Below are 24,572 nucleotides of genomic sequence, written 5' to 3'. Positions count from 1 at the left end.
CTGAAGATGGCACATTCCAAATTTTGGGGTGATCTGGTCAACGGTCTAAGAGTAGATGTTTAAAATGTGTTTTTCATAAAATTCAAAATGGCGGTCAAATTGACACAGGTGGGTTGAACTTAACGGACCCTAAGGAATCACGACTTTAGGCCAAACAGTTCTAAAGTTACAGCCAAAAAGTTTAAGCCCACTAGAGAGGTCAATGTAATTAGGTCAGATTTAGTGAGTGTATACCTTGGACTGCTCTCTATCAGTGTGCCAAATTTCACTGTACTCCACCAAGCAGTTCTAGGGGCTGCCATTGACTCCCATGGTGAAAACAAATATATAATAATAATAATAATAATAATAATAATAATAATAATAATAATGATAATAATAATAGTAAAGATTAAAAATAAATAATAATAATATTAATATGATTATATTAATAATATAACAATCCTCTTAATTCAAATAAACTCCACGTAGTATTGCCAAAGTCATTTGCACAAAACAACAATAGTAGCAACAACAACTAGAAGAACAATAATAATGTTTGATAATAACAATGTTTGGGTTCTTCCCCCCCCCCTCTTTCTCAGGGTCCTCCTGGTAACCCTGGCCCCCCCGGCCTTCCAGGCCCCCCAGGTCCTGGCATCGACATGTCTGCCTTCGCCGGCCTGTCCCAGCCGGAGAAGGGCCCGGACCCCCTGCGCTACATGAGGGCCGACCAGGCTTCCGGAAACCTCCGCCAGCACGACGCCGAGGTGGACGCCACCCTCAAGTCCCTCAACAGCCAGATCGAGAACATCCGCAGCCCCGAGGGCTCCAAGAAGAACCCCGCCCGCACCTGCAGGGACCTCAAACTCTGCCATCCCGACTGGAAGAGCGGTGAGGGGAGAGAGAGAGAGAGGGGGGGGAGAGAGAGGGGGGGGAGAAAGAGAGAGGGAGAGAGAGCAAGAGGGGGAGAGAGAGAGAGGGGGAGAGAAAGAACAAGAGGGGGACAGAGGGGGACAAAACATTTTCTTTTAAAACATGTCAAAACTGACACAGACGCAACACAAAACAATGCTATGATAAGCTCATTTTCACAACTCTACTACCTGTTCTCAAATGCATTCTGTGAAGGTCTTTGACCAATAAGGCGCGCGTGGAACTGATCCTGTCCTCTCTCGCACGCGCGTGCGTCTTCCAGGAGACTACTGGATCGATCCCAACCAGGGCTGCACCATCGACGCCATCAAGGTCTTCTGCAACATGGAGACAGGAGAGACCTGCGTCTACCCCAACCCGTCCAAGATCCCGCGCAAGAACTGGTGGTCCAGCAAGAGCAAGGACCGAAAGCACATCTGGTTCGGAGAGGCCATGAACGGAGGGTTCCACGTGAGTCACCCTTTCCCATAATTCCACTGTCAAATCTCTCACGGTGGGCAGGATTTAAAAGTGAAGTCTGTGGAGTGCAAGTAAAGGACAATAGAACCTTCAACACACCAAGAATGGAGGCAGTGCATAACTGTTTGGAACCTTGAAAGAGAAATGACTTAGAAATGTCCCAGTTCTAAGAATTGAGATCCTTTATTGAATAGAATAGCAGTCGCATTATGCTGGCCTTTTCTGAATAGCTCCCTCTCATTTTGTGAGAGTTGTTGTTTCATGTCCCAGTTTGGCATTGGTAACTCTGAGGAGCTCGATAGAGGGAAATGGCGGCTTCCTGCTTCACAGCTGGCGGGTTAATCTGAGGTCTGCGTGTTCAGTGAAGTCTTAACGTGCCGTTTGGGTTCTCTGGCCCCTTGGTCACGTGGTAACTGTCGCCTGCGCTGCCCCCTGCAGTTCAGCTACGGGGAGGACACCCTGACGGCCAGCACCGCCAGCATCCAGATGACCTTCCTGAGGCTGCTGTCCACGGAGGCGGCCCAGAACCTCACCTACCACTGCCGCAACAGCGTGGCCTACATGGACCAGGCCAGCGGCAACCTGAAGAAGGCCCTGCTGCTGCAGGGCTCCAACGACGTGGAGATCCGCGCCGAGGGCAACAGCCGCTTCACCTACAGCGTGCTGGAGGACGGCTGCAAGGTGAGGGAGCCGGTCACACACACACACACACACACACACACACACCATACACACACACACACACACACAAACCATACACACACACACACACACGCACACACCCAGACACATACACACACACACATACACACACACACACACACACTCTCATTTCTTAACTCCTTAATTAGCCCATTTCTCTGGTGTCTTTGATCTTTTTGTTCATGAAATTTGACAGCTAATTAAAGACCATTACTGTGCCCCAGATCCAGGCACTTTCACGTTAGCGTACATTCTTTAAAGCTGTGTGAATGTTTAACTAATACGACCATTCAGGGATAAGCAGAACAGAATTCGGTGTGTACACACCCCTCGGCTGTGCTGCACAGGGGGGTGAATAACACACTCCGGCATCCAGGGGGCGCTCCTCAGCATCTCTGTGCCTTCTTCCCTCCGCAGAAGCACACGGGCCACTGGGGCAAGACGGTGATCGAGTACAAAACGCAGAAGACCTCTCGTCTGCCCATTGTGGACATCGCCCCCATGGACATCGGGGGAGCGGACCAGGAGTTCGGGGTCGACGTCGGCGCGGTCTGCTTCTTGTAGAAGAGAGGAACGGCGAGGAACATAAAACACAAAACATCTAAAGGAATAAAAACACACACTCCAAGGAAAGGATGAAAGAAGTAAAGAAAAATCCAGATAATTTGTTTTTTTATGTTTTGTTTTTTTTTTTGTTTTTTTTTTTTTAAACAAGACTCTTTTTTTAAAAAGGTAAAAAGTACTTTCCAAGTTGTACTCCGAGGATATCTGCACTGAAAAGCACCAGCAATATTCACCCGGGACGGATCGAGCAGCACCACCACTTCCTGATCCTCAGATCCCCCCCCACTTTTTCCCATGGACCCCCCTAACCCCCACCCCACCCCACCCTGGGCAACACTCCCCATCCTCCCCTTCTTCCTCCCCCCGTTTTATAAGAGAAGGTATGAAAATGAAAGGAAAAAGGTGGGAATTTGAAAGAGAGAAAATGTGAAAGTTAAAAAAAAAGAACATGGCTCTGTGATATTTATTTATTTTAATCTTTAGAACATTCTCTGGGGTCCAAGGTTTGGTAGGGCCGGACGTGGCCCCCCCACCCTCTGCACACTAAAATACAGTGGTAACCTCAGCCCAAACCCCCCCCCCCCTTCAAAATTAACATATCTGAAATTCTACCAAAAATATATCCGTCATTGTAATAAGTGCAGGTGTTCCTAATTCTACCACCCAGTGTGTATCAAAAATTACTGTGTATTATAATAAAATCAATGGTGCTATTGTTGTAAAACAGTCTGTATTTTTTAACAACCAGATACTGATTAATAATGACATGTATATATGTATATATACGTATAAGTGTGTGTATACATATATATACACTTTTTGGAAAGTACGATTCAATCTCGGCTTTTTTTTTTTCAGTGTGCTAAAAATTTTATTTCCTTCAATGCCCCCCCCCCCCACCCCACTACAAAATATGGCTCTGCCTCTCCTTGAGTGAGACATCCTGAATTTGGAATCCCAACTAGAAACTTTTTTAAAAATTGTTTTGTTTGAATTATAATCATTTTTTAAGCTACCTCACGCTAAAAAAACGAAAAACGAAGAAAACCTTGATGCTGAGCCCACGCTGGTTATTTCTGAAGCTTTTTGGGGCTTCCACTCTGATTGGCCCATTTTCAGACGGTGCTATGACTTCTAGAATTTAGTCTCTGCCCCATGCCCACGCCCACCCCACCCCACCCCACCCTGCCCCCCCTCACACACAGCACCCCCCTGCCCTGCCCTGCCCTGTTTTGACAGTCGGATAGATTTGGGACCTGAAGGGGATCCCCCAAGCTTCTGCTGGTGTCCCGCCCCCTGAGCTGAGTCATGTGACACCAGCCCCTTCTTCTCACTGCAGACAGAGCTCCCAAAAATCAGGGCAGGTGCGCTTCTCCAAGTGTGAGGGTGTGTATATTTTTTATTATTATTAATATTATTATTATTATTATTCATAATAATAATAATATTATTATTATGATCATGATCATGATTTTTGTTTTTTGTTACGGATTTAATTAATGTAAATTGGAAATAAAAGAAAAAAACAAGTAACAATGAAGTCGCTATTTGATTTATTTTTCGGTGTCATTTCTCGGGAGAGGAAAGGGCGGAATGCTCGAGGAAAAGAGCTGCTTGTTCTTTTCCTTCTTTTCCTTCTTCACCCTGTTTTCAGCCAAGCCGTTGGTGGGACGTTCCTTCCCCTCCCAAAAAGAAACACCATCGGCTTCTGTGCCCTGCCTTATTAGAGCAGGAGCACTGTTCTGGGATCAGCTTTTTGCTGTCGCTCGTGATGGCCGAGGTCGTGATCCGGGCAGGGAGAGGCTGATCTAGGATCAGCTCGGCTGAGATGCACAGGCAGCTTGGGCTCTGATCACACTGGGTCACACACACTGCCAGTGCGGGAGGGTCCTGGATGGGTCAGATTTGGCTCTGATCACACTGGGTCTCACGCACTGCCAGTGCGGGAGGGTCCTGGGTGGATCAGATTTTTTATGATTCTTTTTGTAAGAAGTGAAAGGCCCGAGATAACAAGCGAGAAGTGAAATCCTTTGCTACTTTGTATATGTAAAATAGATGCTTTTTTCCCTGTATTTTAAAGTTTTAAGCATGGTAGAATAGGAACGAGTTCGGTGGTCCACTGCGATCAGCCATAATCGTGCAATCTCATTCTGTCATCCTGTATCTCTGCTTTTCAATCTTCGCTACAGATCTTTCTCCTCAGAAATAAAAAGGAAGAAGCATTTCTATAAACAAACCAGAGCCACATTTCTTTTCTTTTTCTGTTTTTTTTTTTCTTTTCTTTTTTTTTCCTGAGTTTATTTAAATTTCATTATTTCTGTGATATTATGATGTAATCTCCATTCTAATAGATCAACGTTTTGAAATAAATTTGGAAGGCAGGAAAGAATCACAAGGACAAAAACACAAATAAAAATACTTTAATTTAAAAAATTACACAAAAAGGGGTCTCTCTCCAGTTCCTGATTTTTTTTTTTTTTTTTTTTCTCGTTTGAGCCAGATAGTATCTTTTTTTTTTTTTTTTTTTTTTTGGATCTCCAAAACAAAAAAAATGAGTTTGTGATCTGGACAAAACCCAACAAGGTACATCTAGGCTGGGGGATGCAAACGAATGGTGACATTTATCTGCAACAGGAAAGACCTGCAGAGGGATGCTCTGGGGGGGAAAACAGCCCATTTTCAGGCTGAATAATCCGTCGGGCCGCGCCCGTCTTCCAGGGAGATTGCACAGCCGCCCCCTGCAGGCCTGACAAACGCCCAATCAGCCCCCCGAGCGTTCGCGGGCATCCACGAGGAAATGAGACGCCTAATGTAGCATCGGGCGCTAACCGCGCCGTTTCGCAGCTGAACGGCCCGGCTGCATTCGGCCAGAATTAGCCGGGGTAGAAAGCTGGTGTTCTGCTCAGCGTTTATTGCTGCCGTATAATAATGCTACGTTCGCTGCTTCGGAGCCGCTCGGACCCGGACACGTACAGAAAACACGACACAGTCCCGTCAAGGGGAGGCCGGGGGGTACACACGGCGATTCCGCCGTGTTTCCTAAAATGTACTCTTCACCACGACAAGGAGACAGACGTAATGCTGAGAAACGTTTAACACTACATTCACAGTTACCCTCTCCTAGCACATGTACAGACTCCACTGGCTAACAGGACACACAGCTAACGTGATTTAACATTCATTAATTTAATTAATTTCTCCAATTATTTTACTTAGACATGATGTGTAATGTTTACAACGCGTTTGACATCAGTGCTGGAGCAGCAACCATCTTTGGGAGTAATTGGAGTACATGTAAATCTGCCTGGATACAATCACTTGTTAAGTAGGAACTAAATTTGGAGTGTGAATATCATCACTGGAAATGGCAGAAGTGCTTGCTGTGCGTACAATATGTCACCCTGCGTACATTTCCAAACGCACACTGCGAAATTAACCAAACACACCCTGTGTAGATAAAAATAACCAAACGCACCCTGCGTAGATAAAAATAACCGAACACACCCTGCGTACATAACCAAACACACCCTGCGTACATAACCAAACACACCCTGCGTACATAACCAAACACACCCTGCGTACATAACCAAACACACCCTGCATACATAACCAAACACACCCTGCGTACATAACCAAACACACCCTGTGAACATAAACATAACCAAACACACCGTGTACATAAACATAACCAAACACACCCTGTGTACATAAACATAACCAAACACACCCTGTGTACATAACCAAACACACCCTGTGTACATAACCAAACACACCCTGCATACATAACCAAACACACCCTGCATACATAACCAAACACACCCTGTTTACATAACCAAACACACCCTGCATACATAAACATAACCAAACACACCCTGCGTACGTAACCAAACACACCCTGTATACATAACCAAACACACCCTGTGTACATAAACATAACCAAACGCACCCTGCGTACGTAACCAAACACACCCTGTATACATAACCAAACACACCCTGTTTACATAACCAAACACACCCTGCATACATAAACATAACCAAACACACCCTGCGTACGTAACCAAACACACCCTGTATACATAACCAAACACACCCTGTGTACATAAACATAACCAAACGCACCCTGTGTACATAAACATAACCAAACGCACCCTGTGTACATAACCAAACACACCCTGTGTACATAAACATAACCAAACACACCCTGTGTACATAAACATAACCAAACACACCCTGTGTACATAAACATAACCAAACGCACCCTGTGTACATAAACATAACCATGCTGGGTGACAGCAACACACTGTTCAGAATGTACATTCATTTCACACCACCATCTTTTTATAGCAAAGGGCATTCTGGGTGTTTGAGCTCACGGCAGTAAGACAGACTGCAGGGCAAATTAACATTTAAACAGCTATAAAAATGCCCACGGTCCTTAACTGCCAGTTTTTAGAACCGATTCATGAAATGCAACACAAAAACATTAATAGAGATCGACGGACAGGCATCCCGAAAAAAAAAAAAAAGAGATCATTAACGTCATTTTGAAAAGACAGGGGATTTAATTATTGAGTCAGTTCTAAATCTGGTATTAATATCTCTGTCCCCAAGACTGCAGTATACTTCAAGGTGCCCACTCAGCACTGGGGCGCGTCAGACTACTGCTCGTTCTATTTAGAGACGATTGGTGGCTGAACTCGATTCGAGAGAAACACATTTCCTGGGTTACAATAACAAATGTGTAAATCAGCACAATCACATTCGTATTGATTGCTTGAGTGGACTTGTGCTCAGTGTGTTTGTTATGGTGCTTGGAAGGCTTGCGGGTCCAAAAACGAAGCCCGTCTCCTCTCTGGTCCTGCTCAGGGTGCGTGTATGTAAATTCCGGGTACAGAGAGGATTCTGGGTGAGGATTTACACCATCAGGGTGCCACCGGGTCACAGTCTGGGTCATTCACATTGTCCTTGTGACTGCCGTCAGTACAGATGCGATTTAGAATCTGTCACTCGCTACATACACGGCAATCTTGTGATCAAGAGTTGAGTGCAAGTTTCTTGTTCCCAAAAACATTCCCAGAAGTTTCATGGGGAAACATTCCACAAATTAGCTTTTGTTTAGTTTCCTGGATATCTCTTGAAATTTTATTTTTAAAAATTAAATTAAAAAAAAAACAACTTTCTGCTCCGTGGCAGAACCTGTTAATAAAAATGTTCCAAGAACGGTTTGGGGGAAATGTTCCGGTCATGACCATTCATCCCACAGTCTACATGGGGAACCTAACGGTAATCTGTCCAGAATGTTCCGGAAACGTGTTTTTGACGGGTTCGGCAGTTCGAGCAGCCCGAAGGAGGGGGAGGCTGGGAGATGCGGGGCTGCGTGGGGCGGCTCAGAAGCCCGTGCTGAGCGTGTCCGTCTCCGTGGGGGTCTTGCGCGGGCTGGGCAGGCTCTTCAGGTACTCCAGGTGGCGACGGGCCTCGGCCTGGTTCTGCCGCACGTAGTAGACCACGTAGACGATGACCATGAAGAACCAGACGAACATGGTCACCAGCATGGCCACGTCCGTGGTCTTCCGCTGCATGCTGCAAAAGTTCACCCCGGAGTCCAGCAGCTTGACCAGTGGCTGGCCGGCGTGCTCCCCGGCCCCGCCCCCGCCGCCGGGCCCGCCCACCTCCTCCCAGCGCCCGCCCTCGCCCAGGCCCCGCGCCGAGCTCTCGCACACGATGTCGTTGACGGTCTCGGGCTCCAGGTTGAGCGCCTCCACCAGCTCCTGCAGGGCGCAGTCGCAGTGCCAGGGGTTGCGGAAGAGGCGGGTCTTGGCGCGCGTGGGGCCGAAGTCCTCGCGGCTGGCGCGCCGCAGGCGGTTGTGCGACAGGTCCAGCAGGCGCAGCTCGGCGCTCAGGTGGCGGAGCGCCCCCGAGGAGAGCGACTCGATGCGGTTGTGGGCCAGGTGCAGGTCCCGCAGGTGCGGCAGGTCCCGGAAGGCGCCCTCCGGGATGTTGCGGATGAGGTTGCGCTCCAGGTGGAGGGAGACGGTGTCGGCGGGCAGCCCCCGCGGGACGTCCCGGAGCCCGGCGTCCGTGCACTGCACCTCGCCGCTCTCCCAGCTGCAGTGGCAGCGCTCGGGGCACTGGGCCCACGCCCCGTTACACAGCCACAGCAACAGCAGCAGGCCCCGCCCCCCGTCGCCACGGTCACGGCAGCCACTCCCCCGGCCGGCCCGCATGGCCTTACCATAGCCGCCGACACGCCGCGGATCCAGGGGGGGGGCGGAGGGGGGGTCGGCGTGAGGAGGGGAGGAGGCTGACGCTCGCACGCTCAGGAGGTAAACGGTGTCAGCGTACCGCCCCTACCAGAAGGGTGGAGGTGTGGCTCTCAGGTGGAGAACACCGCTCTACCTGCAGGGTGGAGGCTCTGGGGCGGAGAACGCTGCTCTACCTGCAGGGTGGAGGTGTGGCTCTCAGGTGGAGAACGCTGCTCTACCTGCAGGGTGGAGGCGTGGGTCTGGTTTGGGGATGCTGCAGAAAGGAAGGAAATGACACCGTCAGGACTGACGTTAGCAGTTACCCAGCTGGTGCGGGACAGTCAGTGTGGGTTTAAATGATATCCAACCAGCAGGGTGGAGGTGTGGCCCTAGGGTGGAGAACTGCTCTACCAGCAGGGTGGAGGTGTGGCCCTAGGGTGGAGAACACTGCTCTACCAGCAGGGTGGAGGTGTGGCCCTAGGGTGGAGAACGCTGCTCTACCAGCAGGGTGGAGGTGTGGCCCTAGGGTGGAGAACGCTGCTCTACCAGCAGGGTGGAGGTGTGGCCCTAGGGTGGAGAACATTGCTCTACCAGCAGGGTGGAGGTGTGGCCCTAGGGTGGAGAACACTGCTCTACCCACAGTCAGTGTGGGTTTAAATGATGAAAAGGGCTAAAACAGCTCCCCAGGGCAATCTACAGCGAAGGTGGCAATGTTATTACCCCTTTAAAGGGAAAGCACCCAGGTGTTTACTTTTTTTATTAGTTTCAGTCTCTTTTATAAATATCTACGTCCGCTTTGTCTGGACTAGCCATGTAGAAAAGGCAGTGTCTTTGGCTGAGGAAGATATGGCTTCACCTGCCAAAATCAGCTCCTAACTGAACTTAAAAGATGATATGAGGGTCTGAGCTCTGGCATGGACTGTGCACTCTTATAATAGCACTAAAAGTGACTCCAGCGTTTTCACAGAATATTATGCGGATTGAACATTTCCTGTGATGCATTTGCACAAATAATCATGCTGGTTAAACAGAAACAAGCAAGCAGAGTGTACAAGAGTACAAGAGTTCAAGGGGAATCCAAATTCAATTGAAATAAAAATAGTCTACTCAAGATAGCCTGTATTTGCATATTTGTATATTTTCAAAAATATCTTCTGTAAAATACTCAATTGTGACAGAGTACATTTCGTCCTTCATAGACTCATAAGCTGTTTCAGAGTTAAATTAACCATGCTCAATTACACTGTTTACCATTTACTGTTTTAGCATGTATTTACGGTTTAGGGTCACTTCACAACCAGATCATATAAATAATATAGGTCACAAGTAATGTAGTTGTTAACATGAATTAATGATGTACAGATACATCACGCATGAAATTAAGTTTTCATTAGTTAGTAGATAACAAATACATTAACTAATGTATCAGTTACATGATTATTTAACAAAAAAAACTGTTTTATTTTTTTGTTTTTTTAATGAATTGACATTAACTAATGCAGTTGAAACATGAACAAATGTAATAAATACATTTTAAAAGCTGTATAGATTAACTTCTCACAAGTTAGTAGTTACCAGTTACATTAGTTAATTATTTTATTGCAAAATGTTACCCATTATATTGTTTAGCTTCCATGGCAGTTTAATGTGGGAATTGATGCTTTTTTCTCCGTGAAGAACAACAGGAAGAGGGAACGAGTCAGCAACAGAAAGACAACAACATTTTAAATGAATGTGAGATAAAATAAAATATCTCACATTTATTTTATATCACAAAATGTTTACCTTGTTTACACGCAGAAAACAGCTGGTGAACACGTTTAATTCAATATTAAGGAAAGTCTTAAAAATTGTCTGCCACTTAAAAAAAATCTCTGACCTCCATAATCCATGCGATTTCACACTCCTCCACAGAACCTATATCTTATTTTATCGGTTTATCGATCGGTCCATTTTATTTATATGTTTCCAACCACGGCATATTTAATGCAATTCCCGCCGTGAAACATCATACTGAAAATAGTTGAAAAGATGAGCGTGGATCAATACCGAAGCACCGCTTTTTACAGAACTACAGAACAGAACATCGATCTTTAAACGTCTACAAGACACAATGACAGCAAATACACAAGATTATAGGCCACGGTCGGTAGCCTATTTCTGTAGATGTGCATATTTTCTCCATATTTTCCCCTGGCCATTCTCAACTACTTTCTTGTCTTTCGTTACAAATAAATGCTAAAGTTTAATATAGGGAAGATATATTTTGACTACCTACCATAGACTGCTGCACTAGCCTCCATAAATTGTCCCCAGATGTGCGAAATGAGCGCCAATAAATGGAAAACCTGGTTCACTCTGATGATTGTTGTTGTTAGTGGTGTTGATGACAGTGGTAGTCATCGTTCGCACGAAGCTCTGTAAGACAACACGCTGGCTACCTTGTATTTTATATATGTGCAGCCAGCTGCAAAGAAATGGGGTTGGAGAGAAAAACCTAATCACGTCTCTCCCGCAGCACAGTGACCTATTTCTGCCCTCCAGGTGATCACGCCTGTAGGGCTCCCTGCAAATTTTCACTTTTTCACTCTGAAACGGCTCTAGCCGCGAGTGGGCTACAGAGTGTCTGTGACATATAAGGCTGTAGTCACGTTCATGTCTCAGGGGCTGATATAGCTATTCGGGCTGGTATGAGCAATGCACCTGCCATAATTTTATTTTTTTTTTAATTCCCGTGTCCACGGGCTACTAATGTTCAGATCATCTCTTTATTTTCGGGCGGCGGTCACTTTGGCTTTATTGAACGATGCTAAGCCCATCGTTGTATGTGCACTGGAGTAAGTAGGTCAAACTGAATCGAGTCCAGGCAATTAGTTGGTTCAGTCAAACTTTCCTTCACAATTTCCACAGCTCAACGGCGAATATTGTTCACATTAAATAAGTAAATGCGCTTCTATTCTTTCTTACTCACATTATTCTTAAATAATTAATAAAGACAGGTCTAAGGCTAGTCAACTACAGTAATAATAATCAGCGTACCAAAACAGCAAGTTATTAATAAATGTACATTTTAATACAACGTGAACACAATTTTAAAAATATATACATTTTTCCGTTTGGAACGTGCAATGATATTACCATTATTACGGTGTATTATTGTTATGATTACCGTAGTCATAAGCACTTTACAATAAATTATAGACATAGACGGCGACAAACATTTACCTTCGGTATAGAACGGCGCTTTTCTTCTTCCTCCACTGTTTGAATCAGTCTTGCATATATGACGCGGGCTGCGAGTTTGCTTCCGTTATTTCAGGTGCAGCTCCTCCAAAGATCGCACCTTGAAATCACAACTTCGCCAGCCGCTATTATCTAGAATGGGAGAGTGAAGCACCTGTTTTTTTTTTTTTGAACGACACGCTTATGAAGGGTCCATCTTCACGGAAGGGGTTTCGTTTAAAAAAAGACCAATTGTTATTTGAGTTCATCACAAATAACCATTCTTCAAAACGTATATATGAGTTCAATCATAGTTCGATAACGTAAATGTTTGTATTGCATAGCGGCTCAGTGGAATGATAAATGTACAGCGCTAAATATCTTTCTTCCCCATCCCTTCTTTTGGTATCCTAAATGCCCCCAACCCCCCTCCGCTCGCCCGCTCGCACCTCTCTCTCTCTCTCTCTTTCTCTCTCACACACACACACACGCACGCACGCACGCACGCACACACACATTTAAAGAGACCGCCATAGTTTCAGCGAATGTGGTGGGCTACTGTAAAACTGGTTGTAGGCTATTTTTAGCGCGCGTTTGTGAATGAACATAATTCAACAAAGTGAGAGCGCGCCCCTTATAATCTAGGATGCTAACAGGTATAATTGCTTTGATATCTCCCATTTAACGTTGGTATAAAAGTAGGCCGATGCTTTGGGCTTCCCAAGTTTCGGAAATTCAATGAAGCTAAAAAAAAAAAAATAGTTTATAAACACAGTGCAGTCCGTAAGTATTTGGACAGAGACACAATTTTAGTTGTTTTGGCTCAGTGCACATTGGATTTGAAATGAAACAATGAATGCGAGATTAAAGTGCTGACTGTTAGCATTAATTTGTGGGTATTTATACCTATATCTGTGGGAATTCAAGCCCTTTTTGTACATGGTGCGGCCATTTTAGGGGACCAAAAGTAATTGGACAATTGGCTGTTCAGCTGTTTCTGTTGCAGTTGTCTCCCAACACGAGGACCAAAGAAGTGTCAGTGGCAGTAAAGCAGGACATCACCAGGCTGAAAAATCTGAATAAATTGGCCAGAGATGTAGCCAAAAATTGGGTGTACCAAAAACTTTTTGGTACATTGTTAAGCAAGAACACATAGGTGAGCAGGTGTGGATGTGTCAGAAACTACTGTCCACAGGAGACTTCACGAACAAAAATACGGACGCTACACTTCAAGATTCAAACCACTAGTTATTCACACAAACAGGATGAACAGGTTGCAACTTGTGAAGAAGTACCTAAGAGAGCCCGCAGAGTTCTGGAAAACGGTCTTGTGGACAGATGAGACCAAGACTCGTATCAGAGTGATGGCAAGAGCAAAGTGTTCAGGCCAAAAGGAACTGCCCAAGATCCAAGACACCCCCCCCCCCCCCCCATCTGTGAAACAAGGTTTTGAGGGTGTTATGGATAGGCCACATATGGCTGCCGCAGGTACTGACTCACTTGCCTTTACTGATGACATAACTGCTGACAGCAGCAGAATTACTTCTGAAGTGTACAGAAGCATTTTATCTGCTCAAAGGAGCTTAGGAGCTTTTCAAGCCTAAAAGCAGGAAAATTCCTGACTGGCTAAGTCATTCACCCGATCCAAATGAACAAGTGTTTCATATGCTTAATGAAAAGTTCAGCAACTAACCCCCAAAACAAGCTGGAGCTGCAGATGGCCTGGCAGAGCATCACCAGAGAAGATACTCAGCAGCTGGTGATGTCTATGGGTCACAGACTCCAAGCAGTCATTGCACGCAAAGGGCATGCGACAAAGTACTAAACATAATTACTTTCATTTACATAATATTTATATGTGATAAACATAATGGTGCCCTGGGGACTATGTATATAAAGTCGTATAATTGCTACATGGTGAAACCAAAATATATTAAAATTCCCGAAAAAAGCTGAGAACGTGCATTTTAACCAAATGCAAATACCTTGATTACAAATCTAATATTGTGTAGTACAGAGCCAAATCAAGAACAAATATACCTTTATCCCAAACTTTATGGAGCTCACTATTTGCATGCACACACACACACACACAAACACACACACACAGACGCACAACACACAGGCCTGTAGGCCAATATGTGTTTGTGTGCTGCCAGTTAAATCACTAAATAAAGAAACATTACAAACAAATAAGTCTCCTCTCTGTGTTGAAACACAAAATGTGTTTATGTAACTAGACATGGACGTGTGTTAAAAAAAATTATAAGTTATGTGTTATTTTTAACAGATCGGTTTTGAGAGTGTATCTACAGGGTTGAGTCCTGCAGTTGCAGGTTAATTGTGATTATCATGTAAACATGCTGAAAATTTTACTGCAGGATCAGGTTTGAGGTAAGATGGAGGATCAGGTTTGGGATAAGATGGAGGATTAGGTTTGAGATAAGATGCAGGATCAGGTCTGAGGTTCAATGCAGGATCAGTTCTTCTTGCTATTTCTTGACCTTGTTCACTGCTTCAAACGGCTAAGCTGATCGGCAATCAGACTCTGAGGTGTTTCATGAACGCGGGTCCAGGGGTAAATGTGTGCAATCAAGATGAGTTGATAAAAACGCGGAGAACATTTGGCAGACCTATCCTAAAGCTGAACGCCAGACTTCAGGTATACTGTACAGAGAATGTTTACTCATAACAGATGCACTTGTGAAAAACATGGAAATTCACACAAACATAATTTTTAAGACATAACTTCATCGAGTTAAAATGCCAAACTGCGCTCCCTGGCAGGGCACAATGGCGGCTTGACGCGGAAACATTGGCCTTCATGTTGCTTCTCTTTGTTCTCTCAAGCCGGAGACTTATTGTGCAAATTGAAAAATAGTTTTTGCTCAGTATCTCAGTGCAGACACACTGGAAGGGAGGGGCACTTTCATCCCCCCTCACTTCTTAACTTCGTTTGAAGTCTCTCAGTCTGAAACGTTACATTTCTAAACTCAGTGGCTTGTCTGAACAAAAACTGCAGAGTGGCTAATTGGGTCCCACTTTAAAGTTGCACACTTTTTTGTCATTTCTGTAAAAAAAAAACAGAGGCCTTTGCGTATAAACACAATGGTGCAGTGCACCATGGGATTTCTGGCTCCTTCGTTCTAATGTCTCACTTTCCAAAGCAGAGATCATTAGGGGTGTGGTTTTGCTGTCCTGTACTTGCATATATTTGCATTCTATGGAATGCCATGGTTTCAAGCAAATTCTGCATTGCTCCATAATGCTATATATAATGTCGTTATACATAGTTTTATATATACACTAAATGACCAAAACTATCTAGACAACCTTTAGTCTGGGGCTGTTTTTCATGGTTTGGACTAGGCCCCTTAGTTCCAGTGAAGGCAAATCTTAATTCTACAGCAAACAAATCACATTCTAGACAATTTTGTGCTTCCCCACAATTTGGGGAAGGCCCTTTCCTGTTTCAGCATGACAATGCCCCTGGGCACACAGCTGGGTCCATATAGAAATGGTTTTGTCGAGAATGGTGGGGAAGAACTTAATTGGCCTGCACAGACCCCTGACCTCAAACCTATCCAACAACTTCAGGATCAATTGGAAAACCAATCGCCCACTCAGTGCCCTCATTAATGCTCTTCTGGCTGAATGGAAACAAGTATTTCCAGCAATGCTCCAACATCTAGTATAAAGCCTTTCCAGAAGAGTGTAGGTTGTCAAGCTTTATGCATTAAAAAGTGCTGCAATTTATACATGGTGAAACCTAAATGTATAAAATGCCCTTTAATAAAAAGCTGAGAACCTGCGCTTTCACCACACATGAATTGCTGTGTAAAAGCACACAATTTTTTTTGGTTTTTGTCCCAAACATTATGGGGCTCACTGTATATGCGCACTATCACTGCTACTACTGGCACCTCTATTGTAAAAATGAGTAAAAACGTATTTTCTCCAGAAGCTCTTGAGGGGGGAGACGAATGGACTAAACTCTCTTTGCTGCCACAGAAAGACAAACAGGGTGACAAAGCACCGGCATCGGCAGGGCGGCGCGGCCAGATCGATGGCTACGAGACGTCTATAAAAACGTTAAATAAATGATCCCGCACCGCCTCCCCTGCACTGCAGCAGCCTTCCGTCAATCTTCCCCAGTCCAGATGTGACGCAGAGCGCTGTCGGCACGGCGACGGCGAGCCGTCGGCACGGAGACGGCGCGGCTCGGCGGGGATCTGGGTCACGCCGCTCCCTCTCCCTTCCGTGCCCTTTGACCCCGTGTGTTTTTCCCGTCACCGAGACACAGAGGCGAAGCTCGGCGCTCTGTTCATCAGCTTTCGGTTCGGTGGCCATCTGCCCTGTCTCTGCAAGTGTGCAATCAGCTAATGGAGCACATGGGGGAGGCGTGTGTGTGTGTGTGTGTGTGTGTGCATGTGTGTGTGTGTGTGTGAGTGTGTGTGCCTATGTGTGTGTGTGCATGTGTGTGTGGGTCTGTGTGTCTGTGTGTGAGTGTGTGTGTCTGTGTGAGTGTGTGTATGTGTGTGTGTGTCTGTGTGTGAGTGTGTGTGTGGTGTTGTGTGTTGTGGTGTCTGTGTGGGGTCATGTGCTGTGTGTGTGTGTGTGTATGTGTGTGTCTGTGTGAGTGTGCATGTGTGTGTGTATGTGTGTGTGTGCACGTGTGCATGTGAGTGTTTGTGCATGTGTGTGTGCGCGTGTGTCTGTGTGTGTGTGTATGTGTGCGTGAGTGGGTGTGTACAGTATGTGAGTTGATGTGCATCTGTGTGTGAGTATGTGTGTGTGTGTGTGTGGGGGGGGGACCGTGAGGGACAGAGACTGTCATGCCCCCCCCCCCCCCTCTGAGTAATTCACTGGAAAGGTGTTTTGAAGGAGCACTCCAGTGTCCTTCAGAACAAAAAAAAGAAAAAAATCAGAGCTGAATCTTTTATTTCTGCCTGTTTGTGTGTGAGCAGCTGAGGTGGGGGAGGAGGGCAGGGAGAGCCATTGAGTAATTTCTGGTGAACTAAACTAACCTGCCGCAGCCCCCCCCAACCCAGCACTCAGCATGAGCACGCTCAGATGCTTCTCAACCCCGTGATGTCACCCCGTTTGACAGACACTACGCCACTCGTGAAAATTTGGCACAGCAGAACGTTCAGCTCAGGGTTCGGGACCTCAGAAAGCACAAACACACGCAAAGCATGCAGCTTCCCGCCGCAGATCCCGCGTAATCCGCGTGTTATCACCGCAGCGGCCAATCAGGTCACAGCAGACCTTCTCCAGTCTGACGCCAGACCTGCCTTACACCTGCTGCTTAACGGAACATTCTAATGCTGATGTCACAATCACTACTGGTGTCTGAAAGTTCTAGAACATGACATTCCAAAAAGTCCACTCTTCAAAGGGTCAAGATCCCTCCTGTGCTAAACCTGAACACTAAGCAACTACGGCTGACAGACACAAATGTGCTCGAGAAAGGTGGTTTTTGTCTGGCAGCCAATCTCACCATTTTTGAATGAGGTCAGAAACCACGGAAATTTCCCTTGTCGCGTCAAGTGATCTGGCTCTGCCAATCAAAACGCAGCTCGTCTCCGTTCCTCTGATTAAACCAGATTATGGCGCGGATTGGCAGAGATTAAACGCAGCTCACGTGATTAAGCAAGCGAGCACTCCAGGCAGGAGGCTAGATGTCCCTCCTCCTCCCCCCGCCCCCCTCTCCCAAAAAAACAAATTTGTTCAGTAATCACAAAGAACGAATTCAGCAAGCACAGTTTGAAGAAAAATTGAACACATTTACTGGTAAATCAGAATTGAGGACAAGCATTTACTGAAAACAGGCCAGAATCTGATTGAGGCTGTGCCCAAGACCAGCAAAGGGGAAAAAAAATACTGAATAGAACTGAATTAAAAAATAAACACCCATGGTGTTCATATGCTGCAGTACAGGTGTTCCTTAACTATGCAAGCAGCAAAGGGCCTATTAACGAACAATTAACATTTTAACAAATATGATAAATATATTCAGAAACATTCAATTTTTATTTTTTACAAAATCCTGAAAGTTTCCATCAAAATTCTAATTTTAGACAATTGGTGTTTTAAGGAGTTTAGGAGAATGGATTATTTTACATCATAGATCATGTAAAACAACAGGAATTCTTCAGGAGGCGAAGGACAGGAGACTCTTCTCCTGCCAGTACCTCCATCAGAGCCCTGAGAACCGTATTAAAGACTCCGATGCCGCTGGTCTTCCCTCTCTCGAAAAGCCCAATATCCCCCCTGATCTCAAATAGAGATTCAACAGGAGCTCTGCCGAAGTCTGTTCTGATTAAGGTCGAGAGAGAGATAGAGACGGCAGAAGTGGGGGGGAGGGGGGGAGGGGGGGGAGAGACAGAGAGAGAGAGTGAAGGAAAATATCTGTAGAAAAACTGAAGAGCTAAGGGACAGTCTGACAAATTAACATGACAATAACGCACACCGTGAACGATGAGAAGGTGGAAGTATTCGCAGAATAAGGATTAATTGATTAGGTGCCACCGAGGCATTCAGGAAAATGATCAGGAAGGAGGTGGAGGTGGAGGTGGAGGTGGGTGTGGGGGTGGGGGGTGAAGGGGGGGAGAGCCAGAGTGGAAATTGAGAGAAGAGGAGGAGGGAGAAAGGAATGGATGTTGAGTATGATGAAAAATAAGAGTAAGGGGGAAAAAATGTGGAGCGCCCTCCTCCATTAAACCAGACCTATCAGGACCGATTAGGAATCTTCAGCACAGGGTCAGTGATTAATGATTATACAGATTCAGCACAGGGTCAGTGATTAATGATTATACAGCTTCAGCACAGGGTCAGTGATTAATGATTATACAAATTCAGCACATGGTCAGTGATTACGAATCTTCAGCACAGGGTCAGTGATTACGAATCTTCAGCACAGGGTCAGTGATTAATGATTATACAGATTCAGCACAGGGTCAGTGATTAATGATAACAGTTCAGCAAGGTTAGGATAATGATTAAAGCTTCAGCACAGGGTCAGGATTAGAAGCTTATGAAGATTAGAACTTATGAAGCTTCAGCACAGTGTCAGTGATTAATGATAACACAGCTTCAGCACAGTGTCAGTGATTATGAAGCTTTAGCACAGTGTCAAGTGATTATGAAGCTTCAGCACAGGGTCAGTGATTATACAGCTTCAGCACAGAGTCAGTGATTATGAAGCTTCAGCACAGTGTCATTGATTATGAAGCTTCAGCACAGGGGCAGAGATTATGAAGCTTCAGCACAGGGTCAGTGATTAATGATTATACAGCTTCAGCACAGGGTCAGTGATTATGAAGCTTTAGCACAGGAGTAGAGATTATGAAGCTTCAGCACAGGGTCAGTGATTAATGATTATACAGCTTCAGCACAGTGTCAGTGATTAATGATTATACAGCTTCAGCACAGCGTCAGTGATTATGAAGCTTCAGCACAGCGTCAGTGATTAATGATTATACAGCTTCAGCACAGGGTCAGTGATCATGAAGCTTCAGCACAGAGAATACTCTTCAGGTGACACACTTATTTGAGTGCACGTATTCAATACTCCACAGCAGTAAAAACACACAACACAGCCTGAGAGGGAAGGTGAAATGACCACAGCACAGCGTAGGCGGGGGTGTCAGGAGAGCAGCTTTATTACAAAAGGGAAGCTCATGCTGACAGCGCAGATGGCGGGGGCGGCCGCTGTGATTGGTCAGCTGCCGTTGGCCTGAGGCCCCTCCCCCTCGCCGCGGGCTTTGGCGGCGAGCAGAGTGCGTCGGGCCATCTCCAGCGCCCCCTGCTGGCTGCGGTTCCCGCCGATGAAGCCGCCGGCGTGGACGAAGACGCAGCCGGGGATCCCGCTGAGCGTCGACAGGGCCTCGTCCCGAACGCCACGCCACTCCTCCAGCAGGGACAGCCTGGGGGGAGGGGCCAAGCACAGGGGGAGGGGCTTAAACATTTACACAGGACCCGCCCACATATCACACCATGGGCCAAACGCAGGGGGAGGGGCTTAAAGCAGCATTTACACAGGACCCGTCCCCAGATCATGCCACAAGAATGCCATGCTCTCCCTGATTCATCGGCAAAATCATGATCTTCAGACGCTAAACGTCTCCGGAAGCTGCTAGCGCTCGGCTTTACCGCAGAACTTTCTCCCAAACTGCACTCGTCAAGATGACAGCCCTGATGTGTGTTCGCCAAAGCACGGAACCATTCCCTGCTGCTGTGTGGACTTTTTCTGCTGCCAACAACAGACAGACATTCCCCGAGTGGCCGCTTGTGTGTTGTGTGTGTTGTGGTGCGCCACGACAGATCCAGTCCCTGCCGATTCAGACATTACTGGCCTGAAAATGACCATTTCCAGACTCCCCTGAAGGATATCTGTTTATCTACAAGGCTATTGTCGGAAAGCTACCACCTTATATCACTATGATGGCGGATTGGAACTTTGGACCTTGCTGCTGCTGAAATTGTGTCTGGTTATGCTTAAGTCACCTGAGCACAGTCTGAATTTGGAAGTCAGCTTTTATCTTAGTGCCCCAACTCCATGGAAGACTTCACACACGCTAAATCAATTTGTACTAACCTAGGTCAATTTAAAACCTGATCACAAACTCCTGCTTCTATACGTAACTGTTTTAACTGATTTTTTTAAAATCTGTGTTTTGTTTGTATTATATTGTTTTTATAATGTTTTATTGCTGCACAGTGTAATCTCGGCATCACGGAAAAAGAGGGCCCACCCTCAATGCATTCCCGAGAGTGAAATAAAGGGCTGAATGAAAGACAGACTGCAGAAGTCTGGGGTCTAAAGCAGGTCCCAAAATCGACCGGATGGGGATGGGCGCCGAATCACTAGATGCTGCCGACGGGTGGGTTCCACCAGACCCAATGACCATCCCTCTTGCGTCAGGAGGATCCAGCTCAGGTGTGTGACATGTGATGGGTTGCTGCCAGTACAGCATTTCAGCTTTCAAAATACAGGCGGAGCTGGGGGGGGGGGGAGGGAGTTCAAAGCAACACAAAGACAAACACTCGATGGCGTTGTAGAAGCCCACTTTTAAAATGTATTTCTTCTTTTTCTGTGTGAAATGAGAATTTTTTTGGCAACGATCAGACCTAAAAAGTGGTGCATTCTGGGGCTCTTTACTGGACCAATCTGCATGAAATCTGCATATTAGGTGCATTAAACGCCCAGTTACTGAAAAATTTCACACGTCCAGTCCAAATCGTCAAAAAAAACATCACCAAATCGTCAAAAAAAACATCACTGACTGAACGCAACTGGTGTACACCCGGCAGCGGAGGACAGCTTTGCACGGAAACGACCAGGAGGCTGGCAGTGGAGCCGGAGGAAAGTGCCCATTTTAACACGATGCGCGAAATGAGAGCTCCTTCCGCTCCGAAGCACGAGCTGAAGGGAACGGCTCTAAAACGCAATCCCGTCTCTCAAACTGCTCGTCAGTTGCAAACATCACCGGTGCTGATGAAGCCTTTCTGTGTTTCCAAACACTGTTCGTGATCAACTTCCAGCAGCGCATTTGTAGCATCGCTAAGCTTATTTCTGCCGATTAAACTGAAGGAATGAAAAACGACTTTCAGATGAAGACGGTTTCTGTAGTTGCAACCATTTTCTCCACAAGAAAAACATAAAAAGGGGGAAGATAAGTTGGAGAAGCCTTTAAAAGCCGTACAGCGGGAGTGGACAGTTCCACTGTGGACATACAGGCAATTACAATGCTACAACAAGCGCCACCAACCGACCAGACAAGTGAGGACCCCTGGTGAACCCCGATAACCCGTACTGTGACAACCTGTTGCAAGAAGGACCTACACTTCAGAAGATTCAAACAACCAAAGGTTGCTGTTGCCCTGTTAAGAATTCTCAAATGAACATACTGCATATCTCAGTAGTGTTTGCACCCTCCTGCTCCTGATTAATCTATAATGGCTGAAGTTTTGACAGGACTTACAATTAAGTGCCTTGCACTAAAAAAGGGACAAAATAGGCAAGGAGATGAATGTAAAATTTAATTCCACTGCAGTCAATGTTTCCCACCCCCTCCCCCTCCTGCCATTCGATTCCCAATTTCCCTCCAAATGTAGGGTTTAAATCAAGAAGGTAGACATAAAATGGCTCTGCTTCAGCAATGAAGTGTTGCTGTAGTGGGAAAACGTACATTTTATGAGCAGCGCTGCAGTTACACAGCTGCACATTTGCACAAGTGATGCAGATTGAGTAATCTAGCTCAAGGGTGCTGTGGCACTGGCCCAGCCGGGAATCAAACCGGCAACACTCGAACCTCAGGAGCAGCTCGCTCTCGCACGCACGTGCGTCATTACCGCTGCTCATCCGGACACCAGGCACCCGCAGCAGGCTCTTTTCCGATTCCCCAGAGAAATTAAAAATAGCCTCCACTCCCACTTCCTGTCCGGTGCCGAGCAGCGGATGCAGGTGGCCCCGAGGGACCTGGCTCTCCGGTGGATTTGGCAGACGCTCAGCTGGGCAGCCTCGCTAACCCGCGGTCCAGACCCATCTGGCCCCGTGAGCCCGGAAACGCCGTGGCTAAACCTGCGCCCTCAAACCTGCACGCTCAAACCAGCGCCCTCAAACCTGCGGCCTCAAAACCGCGCCCTCAAACCTGTGCCCTCAAACCAGCACGCTTAAACCCGCGCCATCAAACCCACACCCTCAAACCTGCACGCTCAAACTCACACGCTCAAACCCACGACCTCAAACCTGCGCCCTCAAACCCACGACCTCAAACCTGCGCCCTCAAACCCACGACCTCAAACCTGCGCCCTCAAACCCACGACCTCAAACCAGCGCCTTCAAACCCGCGCCCTCAAACCTGCACCCTCAAACCCACACACTCAAACCCGCACACTCAAACCTGCGCCCTCAAACCCACACACTCAAACCCGCACCCTCAAACCCACACACTCAAACCCACACACTCAAACCCGCACCCTCAAACCTGCGCCCTCAAACCCACACACTCAAACCTGCGCCCTCAAACCCACACACTCAAACCCGCACCCTCAAACCAGCGCCTTCAAACCCGCGCCCTCAAACCAGCGCCTTCAAACCCGCGCCCTCAAACCTGCGCCCTCAAACCCACACACTCAAACCTGCGCCCTCAAACCTGCGCCCTCAAACCCATGCCCTCAAACCTGCACCCTCAAACCCACACCCTCAAACCAGCGCCCTCAAACCAGCGCCCTCAAACCCACACACTCAAACCCGCGCCCTCAAACCAGCGCCCTCAAACCCACACGCTCAAACCAGCGCCCTCAAACCCACACACTCAAACCCGCGCCCTCAAATCTGCAACCTCAAACCCGCACCCTCAAACCCGCACGCTCAAACCTGCGCCCTCAGACCAGCGCCGTCGCGTTTCTTCTTCGGACGGCGAGACCGTTCAGGTGAGGAAGACGACGTCTGATAACTTTCAGCACTCAAGCGGAAAGCAGCAAGGCCTCAAGCCTGACTGAGCTCTCCTCTCTCAGCCCTGCTAAACCAGCGATACAACACCTTATACACAGACACCTTCACTAGTCATTAAACACTGAAGGGCACTCATATACACCCCAGACACCTTCACTAGATATTAAACACTGAAGGGCACTCATCTAAACCCCAGACACATTCACTAGATATTAAACACTGAAGGGTACTCATATAAACCCCAGACACCTTCACTAGTTATTAACCACTGAAGGGCACTCATATAAACCCCAGACACATTCACTAGATATTAAACACTGAAGGGTACTCATATAAACCCCAGACACCTTCACTAGTTATTAAACACTGAAGGGCACTCACATAAACCCCAGACCCCTGGGTTAGGGTTAAACACAGAAGGCTACTCTGAGAGAATCCAGTGCAAATCACCACAAACCTTCGCTGCAGTTCCAGCTTGTGTCTTCATACATTCTTCACAGTAGCCTAACTGTTTATTTTCACAGCCAGCGATTCTATTTTTATACGAGACCTTTAGCATTAAGGGACAAGAGCTCCATCGGAGAAAAGCAACAAAAACAAGATTAACGGAATTAAGGCAAACCATAAAGGAGGATTTGCCACCTCCTACGCATCGGATTCACCCTGTTCTGCCTCAGAGAATCCAGTCAACGGCAGGTCACACCACAGATTTGTGACAGCAACCAGATATGTGGCTTATCGTCCTAAATGAAGGTTCTGTCTCCCTACAGCTCTCATTTTATGCGTCTTCTGTAAATTCATTAAGGGACGTGAGCTCAGGTAAGGCTGTAAATTCATTAAGGGACGTGAGCTCAGGTACAGCTGTAAATTCATTAAGGGACGTGAGCTCAGGTACAGCTGTAAATTCACGTTGAAATAGACGTTCTGTCCTGCGATACAGTACTGGAGACCCAATAGGGGTGGGAACTATGAGGAGAGTGTGTGGCGGGTCGATATAATCCCTGCTG

General features: G+C 46.6%; 3 protein-coding genes and 1 long non-coding RNA gene across 8 annotated transcripts in view; 2 read left to right on the top strand and 2 right to left on the bottom strand.

Annotated features, from left to right (window-relative positions):
- The window catches only part of col2a1b (collagen, type II, alpha 1b), a 79,988-nt gene extending 77,213 nt beyond the window's left edge, over positions 1–2,775 (top strand). For both annotated transcript variants that reach the window (XM_064304373.1, XM_064304372.1), the window contains 4 exons: positions 585–873; positions 1,178–1,365; positions 1,813–2,055; positions 2,494–2,775. In XM_064304373.1, the coding sequence (XP_064160443.1) occupies positions 585–873; positions 1,178–1,365; positions 1,813–2,055; positions 2,494–2,640 (867 nt within the window). In that variant the 3' untranslated portion in view covers positions 2,641–2,775. The remainder of the gene's footprint in view (positions 1–584; positions 874–1,177; positions 1,366–1,812; positions 2,056–2,493) is intronic.
- A 1,478-nt stretch (positions 2,776–4,253) lies between these two features.
- Positions 4,254–12,527, bottom strand: LOC135237327 (leucine-rich repeat-containing protein 3-like). 4 transcript variants are annotated; one of them, XM_064304395.1, is made up of 3 exons: positions 12,108–12,527; positions 11,161–11,349; positions 4,254–9,156 (listed from the first exon to the last, which is right to left on the bottom strand). In XM_064304395.1, the coding sequence occupies exon 3, from the start codon at positions 8,862–8,864 to the stop codon at positions 8,028–8,030; it is 837 nt and encodes a 278-aa protein (XP_064160465.1). In that variant the 5' UTR covers positions 8,865–9,156; positions 11,161–11,349; positions 12,108–12,527; the 3' UTR covers positions 4,254–8,027. The 4 variants fall into 4 exon arrangements, with proteins under 4 accessions (XP_064160465.1, XP_064160464.1, XP_064160466.1 ...); XM_064304394.1 differs by lacking the exon at positions 11,161–11,349; XM_064304396.1 differs by lacking the exons at positions 11,161–11,349; positions 12,108–12,527 and adding an exon at positions 10,496–10,730.
- A 6,345-nt stretch (positions 12,528–18,872) lies between these two features.
- LOC135237693 (uncharacterized) lies at positions 18,873–19,707 on the top strand. The gene is made up of 3 exons (XR_010324895.1): positions 18,873–19,027; positions 19,147–19,242; positions 19,608–19,707. It is a non-coding gene; the product is annotated as an uncharacterized LOC135237693 (long non-coding RNA).
- Positions 19,708–19,745: 38 nt separating this feature from the next.
- The window catches only part of myg1 (myg1 exonuclease), a 34,125-nt gene continuing 29,298 nt past the window's right edge, over positions 19,746–24,572 (bottom strand). The window contains exon 7 of the mRNA XM_064305055.1: positions 19,746–20,032. Coding sequence (XP_064161125.1) covers positions 19,828–20,032 — 205 coding nt within the window. The 3' untranslated portion in view covers positions 19,746–19,827. The remainder of the gene's footprint in view (positions 20,033–24,572) is intronic.

This window comes from Anguilla rostrata, chromosome 13 (genome assembly GCF_018555375.3).
Source record: "Anguilla rostrata isolate EN2019 chromosome 13, ASM1855537v3, whole genome shotgun sequence".
Taxonomy (NCBI): Eukaryota; Metazoa; Chordata; class Actinopteri; order Anguilliformes; family Anguillidae; genus Anguilla; species Anguilla rostrata.
Note: the sequence above shows the minus strand (reverse complement) of the source record. Positions and strands in the feature narration are given on the sequence as shown.